Source organism: Narcine bancroftii, chromosome 11 (assembly GCF_036971445.1).
Source record: "Narcine bancroftii isolate sNarBan1 chromosome 11, sNarBan1.hap1, whole genome shotgun sequence".
In the NCBI taxonomy this organism is placed as follows: domain Eukaryota; kingdom Metazoa; phylum Chordata; class Chondrichthyes; order Torpediniformes; family Narcinidae; genus Narcine; species Narcine bancroftii.
In genome coordinates this window covers 10,752,472-10,771,336 of record NC_091479.1, presented here as the reverse complement: position 1 = coordinate 10,771,336, position 18,865 = coordinate 10,752,472, and the positions used below count along the sequence as shown (strand labels likewise).

The window sequence follows — 18,865 nt, the reverse complement described above, 5'->3', positions numbered from 1 at the left end:
GAATTTGGATCCAAATATGGATAAAACGGGGAAAAAAATTAACAGGAAGAACAAAGTAACCAAATTTATAATTAAATCAATGCAAGAAATGAAACTTGTGGACATATGGAGGAAACAAAACCCAAAAGAAAAGGAATACTCATACTACTCGACTAGACATAAAACATACTCAAGGATAGACCTATTCCTGTTATCAGCCCACATACAAGGGAGAGTTAGGAAAACGGAATATAAAGCTAGACTATTATCGGACCACTCACCCCTGTTATTGGCAATAGAGCTAGAAGACATCCCTCCAAGAATGTATAGATGGAGATTAAACCCCATGCTACTTAAAAGACAGGATTTTAGAGAATTTATTGAAAAACAATTAAAAATGTACTTTGAAGTAAATACGGAATCAGTGGAAGATAAGTTTATACTATGGGACGCAATGAAAGCATTCATTAGAGGGCAAATAATAAGTTATGCAACCAAGATGAAGAAGGACTATAATCAGGAAACAGAGCAGTTGGAAAGGGAAATAATAAACATAGAAAAAAAATTAGCAATAAAGGAAGATACAACCAAAAGAAGAGAATTGGCGGATAAAAAAATAAAATATGAAACATTACAAACATATAAGGTGGAGAAGAATATAATGAAGACAAAACAGAAATATTATGAACTAGGGGATAAAACACACAAAATCCTAGCATGGCAGCTTAAGACAGAGCAAACTAAGAAAACGGTATTGGCAACAAGGAAAAAAGACAAACAAATTACATATAATCCAAAAGAAATTAAGGAAAACTTCAGAGAATTCTATGAACAATTATACCGAACCGAAAACGAAGGGAAAGAAGGGAAAATAGATGAATTTTTGACTAAAATTGAACTACCAAAACTACAAATAGAGGAACAAAATAAATTAACAGAACCATTTGGAACAGTAGAAATACAAGAGATAATAAAAAATTTACCAAATAATAAGACACCAGGAGAGGATGGACTCCCAATAGAATTCTACAAAACATTTAAAGACCTAATAATACCGCCCCTCCTGGATGTAATCAACCAGATTGATGAGACACAAAACTTACCAGATTCATGTAAAACAGCAATAATTACAGTGATACTAAAACAAGGGAAAGATCCACTCTCACCAGCGTCATATAGACCAATATCTTTGCTAAACACAGATTATAAGATAATAGCTAAACTATTAGCGAACAGATTAGCAGAACAGGTACCGAAAATGGTAAATTTAGACCAAACTGGATTTATCAAAAAAAGACGCACAACAGACAATATTTGTAAATTTATTAACTTAATTCATGCAGTAGAAGGAAATAAAGCACCGGCAGTAGCAGTTGCTTTAGACGCAGAGAAGGCCTTCGACAGAGTAGAATGGAATTACTTGTTCAAAGTATTGCAAAAATTCAGTTTACCGGAGAAGTATATTAATTGGATTAAAGCATTATATAAGGGACCGTTAGCGAAAGTGACAGTAAATGGACATGTATCAAAGCAATTTAACTTAAGCAGGTCAACGCGGCAGGGATGCCCACTATCACCATTATTGTTTGCGCTAGCTATAGAACCACTAGCAGAATCGATAAGAAGAGATAATAATATAAAAGGAATAAAAATAAAAGACAGGGAATATAAAATCAGTCTGTTTGCGGATGATGTGATAGTGTACTTAACAGAACCAGAACTATCAATAAAAGAACTATATAAGAAATTGAAGGAATATGGAGAAGTGTCGGGATACAAGATAAACGTAAATAAAAGTGAAGCAATGCCTATGAATAACGCGGATTTCTCAAAATTTAAGGAGGAATCCCCATTCAGATGGCAAACGCAGGCAATAAGATACCTAGGTGTGCAAATAAACAAAAATCTAGGCCAATTATATAAACTCAATTACAATCCACTAATGAAAAAACTACAGGACGATTTAGAGCATTGGAAAGAGCTACCACTAACACTGATAGGAAGGATAAACTGTATTAAAATGAACATTTTTCCAAGGATACTATACTTATTTCAGGCATTGCCAATACAACTGACAGAAAAATTCTTCAAAGAGTTAAAGAAAATAATAAGGAGATTTTTATGGAGAGGGGGGAAACCGAGGATAGCACTAGACAAATTAACAGAATGGTATAAACAAGGAGGCTTACAATTGCCAAACTTCAAAAATTATTATAGAGCCGCACAATTAAGGTACCTATCAGATTTTTATCAAACAAGGGAAAAACCAGACTGGACGAGACTAGAATTAGATAAAATAGGGGAAAAGATACCTGAACACATATTATATAAATGGGACGAAAAATTGGTACAACATAGAACTTCTCCAGTATTACACCATCTCCTCAATATATGGAAGAAGATACATGTAGAAAGAAATAAAATAAATTACCAAATACCAAAACTAATATTGACGCAAAATAAGCTACTCCCTTTTACAATAGACAACCTTGCCTTTAGAAAATGGGAAAAAAAAGGGATTAAAAGAATAGAAAATTGTTTTTCAGGAAGTAGATTCTTATCCTTTGAACAAATGAGAGATAAGTACAATATAACGGGAGATACAGCGCTGGCATATTACCAACTGAGATCCTACTTGAAAGATAAATTAGGAAGCAACTTGAGTTTACCAGAGGGAAGTAACCTTGAATATGTGATTACAGATACAATGTTAATCAAAAGATTTATAAAAAATATGTATATTAAACTGCAAGAAAAGGAAAATGAGGAAACAAATGGTAAAACTAAACAAAAATGGGAACAAGATTTAAATATAAAGATAAAAAAGGAAACATGGGAGAAGTTATGCTCTGGAACGATGAGAAATACAATAAATACGAGGCTGCGTATGATACAATATAATTGGTTACACAGACTATACATTACACCGCAAAAGTTAAATAAATGGGACCCAACAGTATCTGATAGATGTTTTCGATGTAAAAAAGAAAGGGGAACAACAATTCATGCAATCTGGACATGTGAGAGAGTAGAAAAATTTTGGGATGATCTCAATCAGATATTAAATAAAATAACAGAAAACAATATACCAAAGAATCCAGAGATCTTTCTCCTAAGTAACATAAAAAATAAAGAATTTGGAATTGACTTGGAGGATGCACAAAAAAGATTTGTTAAGATAGCCCTAGCTGTAGCAAAAAAATGTATTATGTCAACCTGGAAATTGGAAGATAATTTGAAAATACAACAATGGTATATAGAAATGAATAAATGTATTCCATTAGAAAAAATAACATATAGTTTAAGAAATAATATCGAAATATTCGAACAAGTATGGGAGCCTTACATTAAATACAATAGCGAAAACCTACCGGGAACAAACATTACCTAAGTTGATGGAAGGAGAAGAGAAGAAAAAAATGGACTCAGTAGAATTTCTGGTGTATTTTTGTTGAATGACAACATTGTCTAACTGAATTAATGCAACCTAGATTGTATAACTAAAATGGATGAGAGGGGGGAGGGATGGGGGGGTGGCTTGGGAGGAGGGAGGGGGGAGGGAGAAAAAGTCACTGTAAATGTGTGGAAAAGAAAAAGTGTATATCATGGCTATTGTGATTTATGGTGTGAAAAATAAAAAATTTAAAAAAAAAAAAAAAAAAAAAAAAAAAAAAAACCAAGATTCATTTAAGTAAAATTTTTGAGATACACGACAAGAGAAAATATACTGGAGCGGGCAAGGAATAAAATTAGAGGAGACAATAAAACTTTGGAATACAAGTTTTGAACTCTTAAAGAAGAGGAAGGAGTTTAACACAGCAAAATCGATCCTATGGAAAAAAGGTTATAAATTTATAACATAACATATAACATAACAATTACAGCACGGAAACAGGCCATTAGGCCCTTCTAGTCCGCACCGAACCAAACACTCCTCTCTAGTCCCACCTACCTGCACAATGACCATAACCCTCCACCTTCTTCTCATCCATACACCTGTCCAGATTTTTTTTAAATAATAAAATTGACTCTGCCGCCACTATTTCTCCCGGAAGCTCATTCCACACCGCCTCTCTGAGTAAAGAAATTCCCCCTCATGTTACCTCTAAACCTCTGCCCCTTAACTCATGTCCTCTTGTTTCAATCTCTCCTACTCTTATGTTAAGACATCCAGCTGTGCTTAAAATATTTATCCCTGTGGAGCAAAACAGACTGTTCTTGGATCCAGAGAAAGCACGAGAGTTTGCAGAACGCCTGCAGGACAGAAGGAGAGATGAAGAGATGTAACAAGAATAAAGAATGGCGATAAAATATATATAAAGATGTAAAAATAATGTATATGTAAGGGAAAGAGAAGGGAAAAAGGAAGTAAGGGGGGGAAAAAAGAGGGTGAACTTTGTTATTTGTGTAAAAAAAAGTATTTTCTTGGGGTGTTGGGTGGAAGAGAATAACCGTCACTGCAAAATCAGTTGACCCTTTTGAGCGGGTTCGCAATCCAAATGGAGAGGAGAGTTGTTGCCCGGCAAGGGATAAGGGGAAATTCAGAGAGGGGGGGACATTTGGGGTTAAGGTAATATTGGATGTGGGAGTTGTTGAAGTATTTTATGTTTTAAATGTGTTGTCAAACATTGAGTTTAAAAAGAAAAAACTAAGAGATGAAAATGGGGAAAAGGGAGATGGTGGTGGTGAGGAAGTGGAAATGAGGAGTAAACAGGATATGAGATGGCCATATTGAATTATATGACTATAAATATTAGGGAACACATAACCAAATTAAACGGAAGAAGCTATTAAGTTTACTGAAAAAAGAAAAAGATAGACATAGCATTTGTGCAGGAAACGCATCTAACTGAAGTGGAACATAACAAACTAAAGAGAGACTGGGTAGGACACGTAATGGCAGCATCCTATAATTCAAAAGCTAGAGGTGTAGCCATACTAGTTAACAAAAATGTACCAATCAAAATAGAGGAGGAAATCATAGATCCAGCAGGGAGGTATGTAATGATAACGTGTCAGATATACTCAGAATTTTAGAATTTGCTCAATATATATGCACCTAACGAGGAGGATCAAAAGTTTAGGCAAGATATTTTTTTGAAGATTGTAGATACGCAAGGGAATATATTGATAGTAGGGGATTTTAACCTTAATTTGGACCCAATGTTAGATAAAACTGGACAAAAGACAAGTAAAAAGAATAAAGTGGCCAGATTTATGGTTAAATCAATGCAGGAAATGAAACTTATAGATATATGGAGAAGGCAACACCAAAGAGAGAAGGAATACTCATATTATTCGAGTAGGCATAAAACATACTCAAGGATTGATATGTTTTTGTTGTCGGCCCAAATTCAAGGGAGAGTTAGGAAAACTGAATATAAAGCTCGACTACTATCTGATCATTCACCCAGGTTATTAGCAATAGAACTGGAGGAGATCCCACCAAGAACATATAGATGGAGGTTAAACTCTATGCTACTTAAAAGGCAGGAATTTAGGGAGTTTATTGAATGCCAAATTAAAATATATTTTGAAATAAACACAGGATCAGTAAAAGACAAATTTATATTATGGGACGCAATGAAAGCCTTCATTAGAGGGCAGATAATAAGTTATGTAACTAAGATGATAAAGGATTACAATTGGGAAACAGAGCAGTTGGAAAGGGAGATAGTAAGTACAGAAGGAACTAGTAAAAAGGGATGATATAACAAAATGAAGAGAATTAGCGGACAAAAAATAAAATACGAAACATTACAAATGTACAAGGTGGAGAAGAACATAATGAAAACAAAGCAAAAATATTATGAACTAGGAGAAAAAAACACACAAAATATTAGCCTGCCAACTTAAAACAGAACAACCTAAAATAACTGTATTGGCATCAAGGAAAAGGGACAAACAAATTACATATAATTCAACAGAGACTAATGAAAAATTTAAAGAATTTTATGAACAATTGTATCAAACTGAGAACGAGAGGAAAGATGACAAAATAGAGGAATTTTTAACTAAAATTGAACTGCCGAACTTGCAAGAAGATCAACAAATCAAACTAATAAAACCATTTGAAATAGAGGAAGTACAGGATATATTAAAAAAGCTGCCGAACAATAAAATGCCTGGAGAGGATGGATTCCCAATAGAATTCTATAAAACATTTCAAGAGTTATTAATCCCTCCTCTCCTGGAAGTAATTAACCCGATAGAAGAAACACAAAACTTGCCATATTCATGTAAGACAGCAATAATTACAGTAATACCAAAGACGGGGAAGGATCCACTAACACCAGCATCATATAGACCAATATCTCTTCTTCATTCAGATTATAAGATAACAGCAAAATTATTAGCAAACAGATTGGCCGATTGTGTACCTAAAATATAAAACAAGATCAAACTGGATTTATTAAGAAAAGACAAACAGCGGATAATGTCTGTGAATTTATTAATGTAATTCATGCAGTTCAAGGAAATAAGAAGCCAACAGTGGCTGTTGCTTTAGACGCAGAAAAAGCCTTTGACAGGGTAGAATGGAATTATTTATTCAAAGTATTACAGAGGTTCAATCTACCAGAAAAATATATTAATTGGATTAAAGCTTTATATAATGGACCATTGGCGAAGGTAACAGTAAATGGATATGTTTTGAAACAATTTAAATTAAGTAGGTCAACTAGGCAGGGATGTCCATTATCTCCCTCACTGTTCGCTTTAGCAATAGAACCATTGTCAGAACTGATAAGAACAGAAAATAAAATAAAAGGGATAAAAATAAAGAAGGCGTATAAAATCAGTTTATTTGCAGATGACAAAACAGAACTAGAAATATCAATAAAAGAACAACATAAGAAATTAAAGGAGTATGGAGAAATATCGGGGTACAAGATCAACGCAAATAAAAGTGAAGTGATGCCAATGAGTAACGGGGATTATATAGAATTTAAAAAAGAATCACCATTTAAGTAGCAAACACAAGCAATCCGATACCTAGGGATCAGGTTAGATAATAATTTAAGCCACTTGTACAAATTAAATTATCAGCCACTAATAAAGAAATTGCAGGAAGACTTAGAACATTGGAAAGAAATAACGCTAACATTGATAGGTAAATTGCATTAAAATGAATGTCTTCCCAAGGATACAATACTTATTTCAATCATTACCAATTCCCTTAAAAGAGAAATTCTTTAATGAACTAAAGAGAATAATAAGGAAATTTTTATGGAAAGGGGGGAAACCGAGGATAGCGTTAGATAAATTAACAGAGTGGTACAAACAAGGTGGTTTGCAGTTACCAAACTTTAAAAATTATTATAGAGCATTAAGGTATTTATCAGATTTTTATCAGACAAGGGAAAAACCAGATTGGACTAAGATAGAGCTAGATAAAATAGGGGAGAAGGTACCGGAACATATACTTTATAAGTGGGATGAAAAGCTGGTACAATATAAAAGCTCACCAGTATTGCATCATTTACTCAATATATGGAAGAAGATTCACTTAGAAAGGAAAAAAAACAAAATACCAAAATTATTATTGATGCAAAATCAGCTAATCCCTTTTACAATAGATAACCTTTCCTTTAGAGCAGTGGTTCCCAACCTTTTACTTTCCACTCACATACCACTTTAAGTATTTCCTATGCCATAAGTGTTCTGTGATTAGTAAGTGATTGCTCACTGCTCTAGACCCAATTATTACTGAAATATTTTGCTTGAGAAAAATTGTCATTTGCCCATTCCTTTGGAGTTATGAAACTGTGCACATAACGAGTCAATGAGGTACGATTAAAACAGTGGTTTTCAAACTTTTTCTTTCCACCCACATCCCACCTTAAGCAATCCCTTATTAATCACAGAACACTTATGGCATAAGGAATACTTAAAGTGGTATGTGAGTGGAAAGAAAAAGGTTGGGGACCACTGCTTTAGAGAATGGGAGAGAAAAGGAATTAAAAGAATAGAAAACTTTTTTTGGGAAATAATTTATTAACATTTGAACAGTTGAAGTACAAATATGGAATAACTCATGGTACAATGTTTGTGTATCATCAACTGAAAGCTTATTTAAAGGATAAATTGGGAACCAGACTGAGATTACCAGAAGGAAGCAGCTTTGAATATGTGATTACAGACAAAATGATAATTAAAAGATTTATAACCAACATGTACATTAAGCTGCAAGATAAAGAAAATGATGAAATAAGCTATAAACCCAACAAAAGTGGGAAAAGGATTTAAACAAAGATAAAAAATGAAGCATGGGAAAAGTTATGTTCTGGATCTATGAAGAATATAATAAACGCAAGGTTACGCATGATACAGTATAATTGGTTACACAGGTTATATATCATGCCCCAAAAGTTTAAAAGAATGGGATCCAACATTATCAGATAGATATTTTCGCTGTAAGAAGGAAATGGGAACAACAGTACATGCAACTTGGGCATGTGAGAAAGTGAGAAAGTTTTGGGAAGATCTAAACCAGGTATTAAATAAAATCACAAAAAATAACATACCAAAAAATCCAGAGATCTTTCTTCTAAGTAATATAAGAAGTAAAGAATTAGGCCTCAAACTGGATGAAGCCCAAAAATGATTTATTATGATAGCCTTAGCAGTAGCAAAAAAATGTCTAATGTCAACTTGGAAAAAGGAAGAGAGCCTGAGAATATAGCAATGGTACATGGAAATGAATAAATTTATTCCATTGGAAAAAATAACATAATTTAAAAAATAACGTCACAGCATTCGAACAAATTTGGGACGTACATGGAACACAACAGAGAGGGCTTGCCTCGGACCTCCACCCCTTAAAATAATGAGACAAAATGACTTGATCCAGTGTGTAAAAGTAGATGACACATTTTTCTTGTTTATTTTTTATTGTGTGATGGTTTTATTGTATTGTAAATGTTGAATGTTTATTGGTTTTGGAGGGGGGGGAGGGAAGGTGGGGGGGGAAAAAGGGGGAGAAAATGCCAGTGTATATTTAAGAGGGAAATGTTTGTATGTATTTTGGTTGATATGGTTCACAGTGTGAAAAGTTAAAAATTATATAAAAAAAAAGAAATGCAGAGCTGTACTTGGCCTTGTTCACAAATATTTCATTGTTTTCTTTAATTCACATTGAGCAATGAGAACCTTGCCTGGCGAGGCCAACCTTCACTATTCCTATTCGTCCTTGAGAAGATTGGAATAAAGAAGCTTTTGGCTGTTAAAGAAAACAGCCAGGATTTAACCTACATTTGATGAAGCAATAGCTAAGATGATACATGAAAATTTGAAAATTGTTTTCATAAGATTTCAAGTCCATAATGCCTATTTGGTTTTTTTCCCCCCGCTTGATGAAATCAGTGCCCATATGATTAATCGTGTCTCTTATCAACTTAGGACTAACCTTCATGGAGGCAGGAAGGAGGAAGCAGAAAATGGCCAATGGCGACACTTTCCCTGAGCCCAGGCTCAGCACATGCTGTCAGATAACTGGCATGAAAAACGGTGGCCTTGTTCTCCACAAAATCCAAACTTTCAAAGATCCTAAAAGATTTTTTTTTAAATACATGAAGATGAGATTTCTCTTTCAAGCAAAGCCAAATGAGCAGTTGGGTGTAATTCTACAAATTTTAAATGTATTTACTGAATCTAAAAGGATAAGATTTTCTTTTTGTTCAAAATGGCAAGAAATTAATAATTATGGAATATATTAATAGCAATGGACCACATGAATTTCAACCCAGGTCCTTACAATTTATGAGTGCAGCTCGGAATGGGAAAATAGTCCCAGCCTCTCATAATTTGTCAGTCCAAATGCTATGGTACATAGGTGAGTTGAATTTCCTTGTGGTCTCTCGCTTAGATGATGATATAATCTAACAGAATAGTGCTTGCAGACACCTTTGCTACGACATCTTGTGTTCATCTCTCCAACGAGATCAGGTGTTGAAAATTACAAAAACCACGCTTCGTGCATTTTGGAATCAGAATTTCATCAAAAGGAGAATTGTCTTTTTCCAGGGCATTGTGCCTTTTTTAGACATAAAACAGGCCCTTTCAGCGCATGTGCCTTGTTGCCCATATATACCCGATTGACCTACAACTTTGTTGGGAGTGTGGAAACTGGTTTGGTAGGTCTCAAAGACAAGGTCTCTGGACACAGTTTTGATAGGGAAGGATTTTATTTACAAAAAAGCAAGTGTGGGAAAGTGTAACACACGCACGCACGCAAACACACACACACTTTACAGCAGTCATAGGAAAGTAATAGCGGACAATTAATAACGAACATGAGGAAAATAGTGTGGGAACAAAAATACACACACACACACACACAATGAACTGGTACCTACAGTGATCAATGAAAATTCACTACAATGCCCCACCACCCATTGACTCAGTGCAGGCATGGCTCTATGCTATATGGGACACTAATTAAACACCCTTTTAACAGTGCACATCTTACCAACCAACAGTTTCTGCAGTGCCCATCCACATTTCTAGGCTTGGAGTGAAGCAGGGTTGACCCAAGCTGGCAAAGAGAGAGAACAATGGCACCTTTATAGTGCTGGAGGGTCCATCCCAGGTTGTGAGCAGGAAACCAATGGCTCAGTGCCAGGAGGGTTAATCCAATTACAACAGTCACTGGTCCAAGGACAAGTATAGGTAGGCTGGAGAGTCCAGTCCAGGTAATTTACACAGTTTTAACAGCAAGGTATGCACTAAATGGGTGGGACAGAACTAAAACTTGATTGGCAGCTGGAGTGTCCTCTGACTAGGTAGGGGGCAGTGCTGTTACATAACAGCCACAACCCTTTGAAGGGTGGAAGGAAACTAGAGCACTCAGTGGAAATGCACGCAGACACAGGGAGAATGCACAAATTCCTTACAGACAGCACAGGATTTCCACTGACACTGGGTCTGTAAGAGCGTTGATCCAACTGCTATGCTAACTGGGCTGCCCTTCTACCATGGCTTTGCCAATCACATTTTACCAGGGCATTGTGTCTTCCACCATGGCAATGAAATCATTCCAAAGGAGCAATGTGTCTTCTGCTGGGTAGTGAGCAGCTGACATCAGATAAGCCCTCAGAAGTGCCCTACAGATAACCTGCAAATTGGTCTCAGTAGTGATAGAACAGACAAATGAAAAATAAAGTTGCACTATTTTTCTTTGAAACGAAGCACCTGCGATCGCAGCCTGGGTTCGAATCCCACGCTGTCTGTAAGGAGTTTGCGCGTTCTCCCCACTCCAGTTTCCTCCCATGCTTCACTGTATGAGGGGGTTTTAGGTCAACTGGGTATAGGTGGCGCGGGCTTGTGGGCTGGAAGGGCATGTTACTGTTCTGTATGTCTAAAAAAAATTAAAGAAGTAATCGCCTCATCACAAACTTTAATGGCTCACGTATTCACGCAACGTTGTTATTATCATTTTGTTTAAGATTAATTGATAACATAATTCAAATATATTTTAAAATATTTGATTTCGATATACCTTTGTGTATCAGGATGAGACGCATCATTACTGAAGAGGAAATCAGCTGAATTCCAGTTTGTAATAATCCCACCTTCAGTGACTGCAGTATGAAATATAGAAGCCACGTATTGAAATCAGCAATTGGATTTTACTATTTGTTATAATACAATTATGAAAACATTTAAAATGCCAAAATCAACTTAAAACAAGTCTCCAGCAAATTTTGATTGGTTTGAAACTTTCTCCCAAGAGCTCCTATTGGCCGACTGCATCAAAGTGTGATACAGTTGCTGTTAACTACAGAGAAAAGGATCGAAGGTCAATCCACAAGACCATGAAAGCAGCAGAGAGGATCATGGAGCGGTCGCCCCCCACCACCCCCCCCCCCCCGCCCCACCCCACCTCTCCCCCATCAACGTGATTTACTGGGATCGTTGTTTAAAGAGGACTCATTAAATCTGTGAGGACCCCTAACCACCCCACACACTGCATCTTCCAGCTACTCCGGTCAGGAAAGAGATGCTAAGGAATAGCTTCTTCCCACAGGCAGTGAGACGACTGAATGCATGATGAACTCCCAAAGCAACACTCTGAATCTCCACTATTTATAAATAATATTTATTTTAAATATATGTATACATGTACTGTACTTGTCTGTGTGTGTGCTATGAATGTATGTGTGTTTGCACTGTGGACCGGAGAAGACTGTTTCGACAGGTTGCCCTGATACATTTGGGTGATAAATAAATTTGAACTTGAAACTTCCATTAATTTACACAACAGGTCTGATTCCATTTAGACCAGTGGTTTTCAAACTTTTTCTTTCCACTCACATTGAGAATCATTGCTCTAGACCCAATTGTTACTGAAATGTTTTGTTTGGAGTTCTGAAACCGTGCACATAATGAGTCAATTAGGTATGATTAAAACAGTGGTTTTCAAACTTTTTCTTTCCACTCACCTCCCACTGAAAGCCGTCCCTTTCTAATCACAGAGCATTGATGGGAATACTTAAGGTGAGAGGTGAGTGGAAAGGAAAAGGTTGAAAATCACTGATTTAGACTATAGTTCAATGGATAAATATTTCCATCTCAAATTATTCTTCTTTACTTTTAAACCATGAAACCACACAGCAAACTTCATAATGTTCTAAACAGTAATTAAGCATCTGGACATTTGTGATTCTATTGGACAAATTGGGACACAGTGAATCGGTTTCAAAGAGGCTGCAAGAGTGTAATGGTCTGAATAGCCTCTTGTTGCAGTGCAATTATTATGAAGTGAGGCAATAGAAAATTTCACGAAACTAGGTCACAAGGTGCGCTAAAATTATTTGAAAATTTAACTTTACCATCGACTTAAAATGAACTGTTGTGCAAACGCAAAAGTGCTGGAGGAACTCTACCGCAATTGCAATGTCGGCAAACTATCATGTTTTCACTAAAGTAACTGTAAATCAGTATCAAGGCGACAGAGCAAATTTCAACCTTGTTTCGATCTCTGCGTTTATTAACTTGAAAGTCTCCTGATGCTGTGATTGAAGTAAAAACACTGAAGGAACAGCATCCATAGAAGGTCCTGGAACCTCCATGTCGATGCCATCGCGAAGAAGGCTCTCCAATGACTATAATTTGTAAGGAGTTTGAGAAGATTTGGTATGTCACAGGAGACTCTTGAAAACTTCTAGAGGTGTACTGCGGAGAGCATTCTGGCTGGTTGCCAATGGTCAGGACAAGAAAAAACTCCAGAGGGTTGTTAACTCAGCCTGCGACATCTTGGGCATCAGACTTCACTCCATCGAGGACATCTACATGAGGTGCTGTCTTAAGGAAACAGCCTCTATCCTCAAGGACCCCCCCCCCCCCCCACCACCCAAGCCATGCCCTCTTCACTCTGCTACCATCGGGGAAAAGGTGCAGCAGCCTAAGAAGAGAACTCAACGACACAAGGACAGCTTCTTCCCTGCTGCCATCAGACTCCTGAATAATCAATGAACCAAAGACACTGCCTTTTCATGCACTAATTTTTTTTAATTTTATAGTAACGTTGTAAGATGATTAAATTATAAACGTGTGCCCTGTGACGCTGCCACAAAACTCCAAATTTCATGGCTTGTTCATGAGAATAAATTCTGATTCCGATAGTGAAGAGAACATTGGCTAAAAATTATAAATTTAAATCCATCAAAATAGAAAAATTACAATTTTGAATAAAAGTTAGTGTCTTACATACCCCAAAGATCACAAATGTGTCTGCTCACACTTTGGGAAAACCATGCTTTTTTATCCTTCTGCATCTTTGGGATTTCCAATGTTCACTGAAACAGAATTACATTTTATTTAAATTTCAATGCAAGGAATCAAAACGCTGCAATACCTCGATGAAGGGCTCAAGCCCGAAACGTTGGTAATGTATCTTTATCATCGCTGCTGGAGTTTTTATAGTCGCTGCTTTTGTCAAAATTTCTGGCGTTTTAGCTACAATATTGTGGTAATTTTCACTTTAACCACATGAAACTATGTAAATGTAAATACATTTAGTCTGTGCGTATGATATTGTAATTAAAAGGTGCAATTTTAATTTTGCTATAACGCCTCAAACCGTGCATCTTGGCGCCTCACAGTTTGGCGGGCAGCAGCCTCCTTTGAAGAAGACCGCAGAGCCCACCTCACTGACAAAAGGCAAAGGAGGAAAAACCCAACACCCAACCCCAACCAACCAATTTTCCCTTGCAACCGCTGCAATCGTGTCTGCCTGTCCCGCATCGGACTGGTCAGCCACAAACGAGCCTGCAGCTGACGTGGACTTTTTTTACCCCCTCCATAAATCTTCGTCCGCGAAGCCAAGCCAAAGATTGCTGCCCCATTCAGTGATCTACAGGAATTACGATTTAAAAGTAACATTAAGTACCAAAAAGATTATGCAGGATTCTGTATGGTCTAGTATGGGAGGAGATCCTGGGTGCGGGAGGGGAGGAGCCACCAGGAGTTACCGCATTGGCTGACGCCACTGGTGTGTGGTTCTGATCACGCCACAAGAAATATGTGAGATTTTTGAAGATATTGCCAGGGTTGGAGAACAGGGAGAGAGAGAGAGAGAGAGAGAGAGAGAGAGAGAGAGAGAGAGAGAGAGAGAGAGAGAGAGAGAGAGAGAGAGAAAGAGAGAGAGAGAAAGAGCAGCAAGTTCGGGGTTGCCTTTTTTTTTTAATTATGCAACTCAAATCAGGTTCCATTCCAGGAAAAACAGATCAGATCTCTTCATATTCAAAATGTTCCATCCCAGGCCGCATCCAGACAGATCTCCTCTACGCCATTTTCGACGTTGGTGCTCCAGAGCACCAAGGTGTAATTTAAAAACCTTGAAAAGTCTACGGAAATCGTTCAACAAAAGTACAAATAAACTGATTTGATTTTTTTTTTCTCTTTTAAAAAAAGAAGCAGGTCCAGATAGAACAGTTATAGAGGGATGGGGGGTTGCAAGGAGGACTAGCATGGACCAGTTGGGCCGAAGGGTCTGTAAAACTGATTTGAATGAAAGAGTGCAGCACACAAAAGTGCTGAAGAAACTCAGCAGGTCAGTCAACATCGAAAGGAATTAAAGTGGCACCAATAACTTGGTAAAAACAGAAATACTAAAGGAACTCAGCACCCCCAGTGGGGGGGGAGGGCCTGGGGCCCTTTGGCTGCAGGTTCCACAGCACATTTGGGCGTTGCATGATGTTTAATCCGATGACTGGGCCCTGCTGAACTTTGCCGGCTCCCCCCCAGGCAAAGAAACTTTCCCAGGGCTTCAGCAAGGCTTAAATCGAGCCCACCCCCTTCCTCATCACCTGCCACCCAGAGCGCCCCGCACAAAGATGGAGGCGCCCGAACGGTCCCCGCCCCCCTCCAGTGACGCGGGCGAAGAGCGGTGGTGATTGGCTGGAAGGGCGAGACGACATGGAATGAGGAAGCAGGAAGTGTCATGAGGTCCCTTCATTCACGCAGGGAAATAGGGGGAAAGGCAAGGTCTAACATGCAGAGAAGGGTCGGGGCGCATCAGACAAAGGGAATAACACTGGTTGCATTTCCTATTTCAGTTTTTGCTGGTTATTTTATACACCTTCACCAAAAATCATATTTAATTTGTTTTAAGAGTTGGCTCAAAGTTTGTTGATTTATATTCTAAAATTGGTAAAACCACTACCAAAACTTTAAATAGTCTCCAATAATGACCAATGCAATAGATACGTACCTCTGCAGTGACACTCATGACCCAACTTACACCAACCAGTCTCTTAATGTGTCAAGCAATTAACACATTAAAAAAAAATTCAATCTACATGATGTACTTCAGCAAGCAAAAAGAGTTGCCAAGGGTTAACATGCAGAGGAGGGACAGGGTGGATGGGACAAAGGGAATACTTCTGATTGCATTTTCCATTTCAGGTCAGATACCCAGCCTTTCCTGTTTATTTTGGAGGGAGTGATATGGTTAAGGTTCAGTTAAACAAATGAAGACTGGTAAAATACAACTGGAGTGGGATCCTCGGAAGCCCTGCAGGACATAGTAGAAACACAAAATACTGGGGAAGCCCAGCAGGACATAGTAGAAACACAAAATACTGGGGAAGCCCAGCAGGACATAGTAGAAACACAAAAGACTGGGGAAGCCCAGCAGGACAAAGTAGAAACACAAAAGACTGGGGAAGCCCAGCAGGACATAGTAGAAACACAAAAGACTGGGGAAGCCCAGCAGGGCATAGTAGAAACACAAAAGACTGGGGAAGCCCAGCAGGACATAGTAGAAACACAAAAGACTGGGGAAGCCCAGCAGGACATAGTAGAAACACAAAAGACTGGGGAAGCCCAGCAGGACATAGTAGAAACACAAAAGACTGGGGAAGCCCAGCAGGACATAGTAGAAACACAAAATACTGGGGAAGCCCAGCAGGACATAGTAGAAACACAAAATACTGGGGAAGCCCAGCAGGACATAGTAGAAACACAAAAGACTGGGGAAGCCCAGCAGGACATAGTAGAAACACAAAATACTGGGGAAGCCCAGCAGGACATAGTAGAAACACAAAATACTGGGGAAGCCCAGCAGGACAAAGTAGAAACACAAAAGACTGGGGAAGCCCAGCAGGACATAGTAGAAACACAAAATATTGGGGAAGCCCAGCAGGACATAGTAGAAACACAAAAGACTGGGGAAGCCCAGCAGGACATAGTAGAAACACAAAAGACTGGGGAAGCCCAGCAGGACATAGTAGAAACACAAAAGACTGGGGAAGCCCAGCAGGACATAGTAGAAACACAAAAGACTGGGGAAGCCCAGCAGGACATAGTAGAAACACAAAATACTGGGGAAGCCCAGCAGGACATAGTAGAAACACAAAAGACTGGGGAAGCCCAGCAGGACATAGTAGAAACACAAAAGACTGGGGAAGCCCAGCAGGACATAGTAGAAACACAAAAGACTGGGGAAGCCCAGCAGGACATAGTAGAAACACAAAAGACTGGGGAAGCCCAGCAGGACATAGTAGAAACACAAAAGACTGGGGAAGCCCAGCAGGACATAGTAGAAACACAAAAGACTGGGGAAGCCCAGCAGGACATAGTAGAAACACAAAAGACTGGGGAAGCCCAGCAGGTCAAAGTGTCCTTTATGTAGCAAAGGTAAAAATTAAAGGACACTGTTTCACCTGAGCTCCTCCAGTGTTTTCAGTTTTTATTTCAACCACTGTGTCTACAGATTTTCGTCTTTTACATCTAAAGACATAGAACACATATTGACAAGCGCCTGAGATGCAGTACATGTATAAAAATTAATAAATATTATTAAATAATAGTAGATTCTCGGATGGTTAGGGGGAGCAGTTCCTTTGGTCGTTCAGCATTCTCACCATCCATGGGAAGAAGCTGTTCCTCAGCCTGTTGGGACTGGCTCCGATACTCCAGTATCTCTTCCCTGACAGGAGGAGCTGAAAGATGCTCTGTGCAGGGTGGAAGGGGTCATTGAGCCATAGAGCATTACAGCACAGAAACAGGCCTCTTCGGCCCTTCTAGTCTGTGCCAAACCTTTTTTTTTGCCTAGTCCAACTGACCCGTCATGCAGCCAGACAGGATGCTCTCGATGAAGCTCCTGTTGAAGGTTGACAATGATGGTGGTTGCTAGCATTACTAGATTCAGTCATCTCAGGAAGTGCAGTCGCTGTAGCGCCCTCCTAACAAGGGCAGAAATGCAGTGTCTCCACCACAGGTCACCAGTTAAGTGGAACTTGGTGCTCTGCACTCTCTCTCTTAAAGAGTTATTGATGGGTAGTGGAATGTGGTTGTTCCTGGTCCACCTGAAGTCCACAATCATTTGTGTGTACATTCTCCCCTTGTCGACGTGGGGGGCTCCAGTTTCCTCCTACCCTTCAAAAACGTACCGTTTGTAAATTAATGAGGTGTAAATTGGGCAACACGGACCCATAAGGCCGAATTGGCCTGTTACCGTGCTGTATGTATAATTTAAATTTCCTTTACCTTGTCCACATCAAGACTCAGGTTGTTACCACTTGCACCATAACGAGATTTTCCACCTCTTCTCCATAGTGCTCTAGGCCATTATACTTCAGTAGATATTTACTTTTTAAGAATTGACACAAAATCTGTTGATTTATATTCTAAATTTGCTAACATCACCACCAAATATAACATCCCTCGTTGGTCTTCCACCATCCTGTAGGGGTTGACTTCTCTACTTCTCCCTCTAATGCTGGTGGGTGCTCCTCCCGTTTCTGATGACCTACGCTGGTCCACTGCTTCCCGAAGTCTACGATCCTTTGTGGTCGCTGTTGAGCACAGGCGGGGCCACCTTGGGCCAGACCCTGGGGTTGCTGGATTAAACCAGTATGAACAGGCTAAGCATGGAAATTAGAATGCAGGAAGCAGAGTCAGCCTATGTAAGATAAGAATCTTCTAGTCTTCTCGATAGGATCAGTGAGCCCACCGTATGAATAAGATAAGGAGAGGTAAGGAATAATAGAAGTTGAGGTAGTCTGGATGAGATAAGGGTCTCCTAGCCCTAGACAGAAGTACCAAGTTCTACATATATAATTAGTAAGCATTACACAGATTTATCAAGTTATGCATATTAAATTAGTAAACCCTAGACAGGATTAGCAAACTCTGCACATGAAGACTGTAGCTCTAAGAGTCGGAAAGGTGTGAATGGGGACAAGGGCAAGGCAGGTGAATAAGGACAATGAGGATAATGACATGATGAGACACCGACAGGATACCCCCTGGTCCTCCAAGTTCACAGAAACTGCACGTAGGCAGGAAGGATTGCCCCTGGTCCTCCAAGTTCACAGAAACTGCACGTAGGCAGGAAGGATTGCCTAATGCCAAACCCATCCAGGAGGCAGAAGAATGTAAG

General features: G+C 38.7%; 1 protein-coding gene across 6 annotated transcripts in view; it reads right to left on the bottom strand.

The window, feature by feature from the left end:
• The window catches only part of terb2 (telomere repeat binding bouquet formation protein 2), a 50,322-nt gene that overhangs the window by 29,851 nt on the left and 1,606 nt on the right, over positions 1-18,865 (bottom strand). For 4 of the 6 annotated variants that reach the window (XM_069902588.1, XM_069902594.1, XM_069902592.1 and 1 more), the window contains exons 2-4: positions 13,691-13,775; positions 11,477-11,558; positions 9,386-9,525 (exon numbers count right to left, since the gene is read on the bottom strand). In XM_069902588.1, coding sequence (XP_069758689.1) covers positions 9,386-9,525; positions 11,477-11,558; positions 13,691-13,754 — 286 coding nt within the window. In that variant the 5' untranslated portion in view covers positions 13,755-13,775. Of the gene's footprint in view, positions 1-9,385; positions 9,526-11,476; positions 11,559-13,690; positions 13,776-14,368; positions 14,548-15,287; positions 15,342-18,865 lie in introns of those variants that run through there. The other 2 variants (XM_069902589.1, XM_069902590.1) reach the window with 2 other exon arrangements.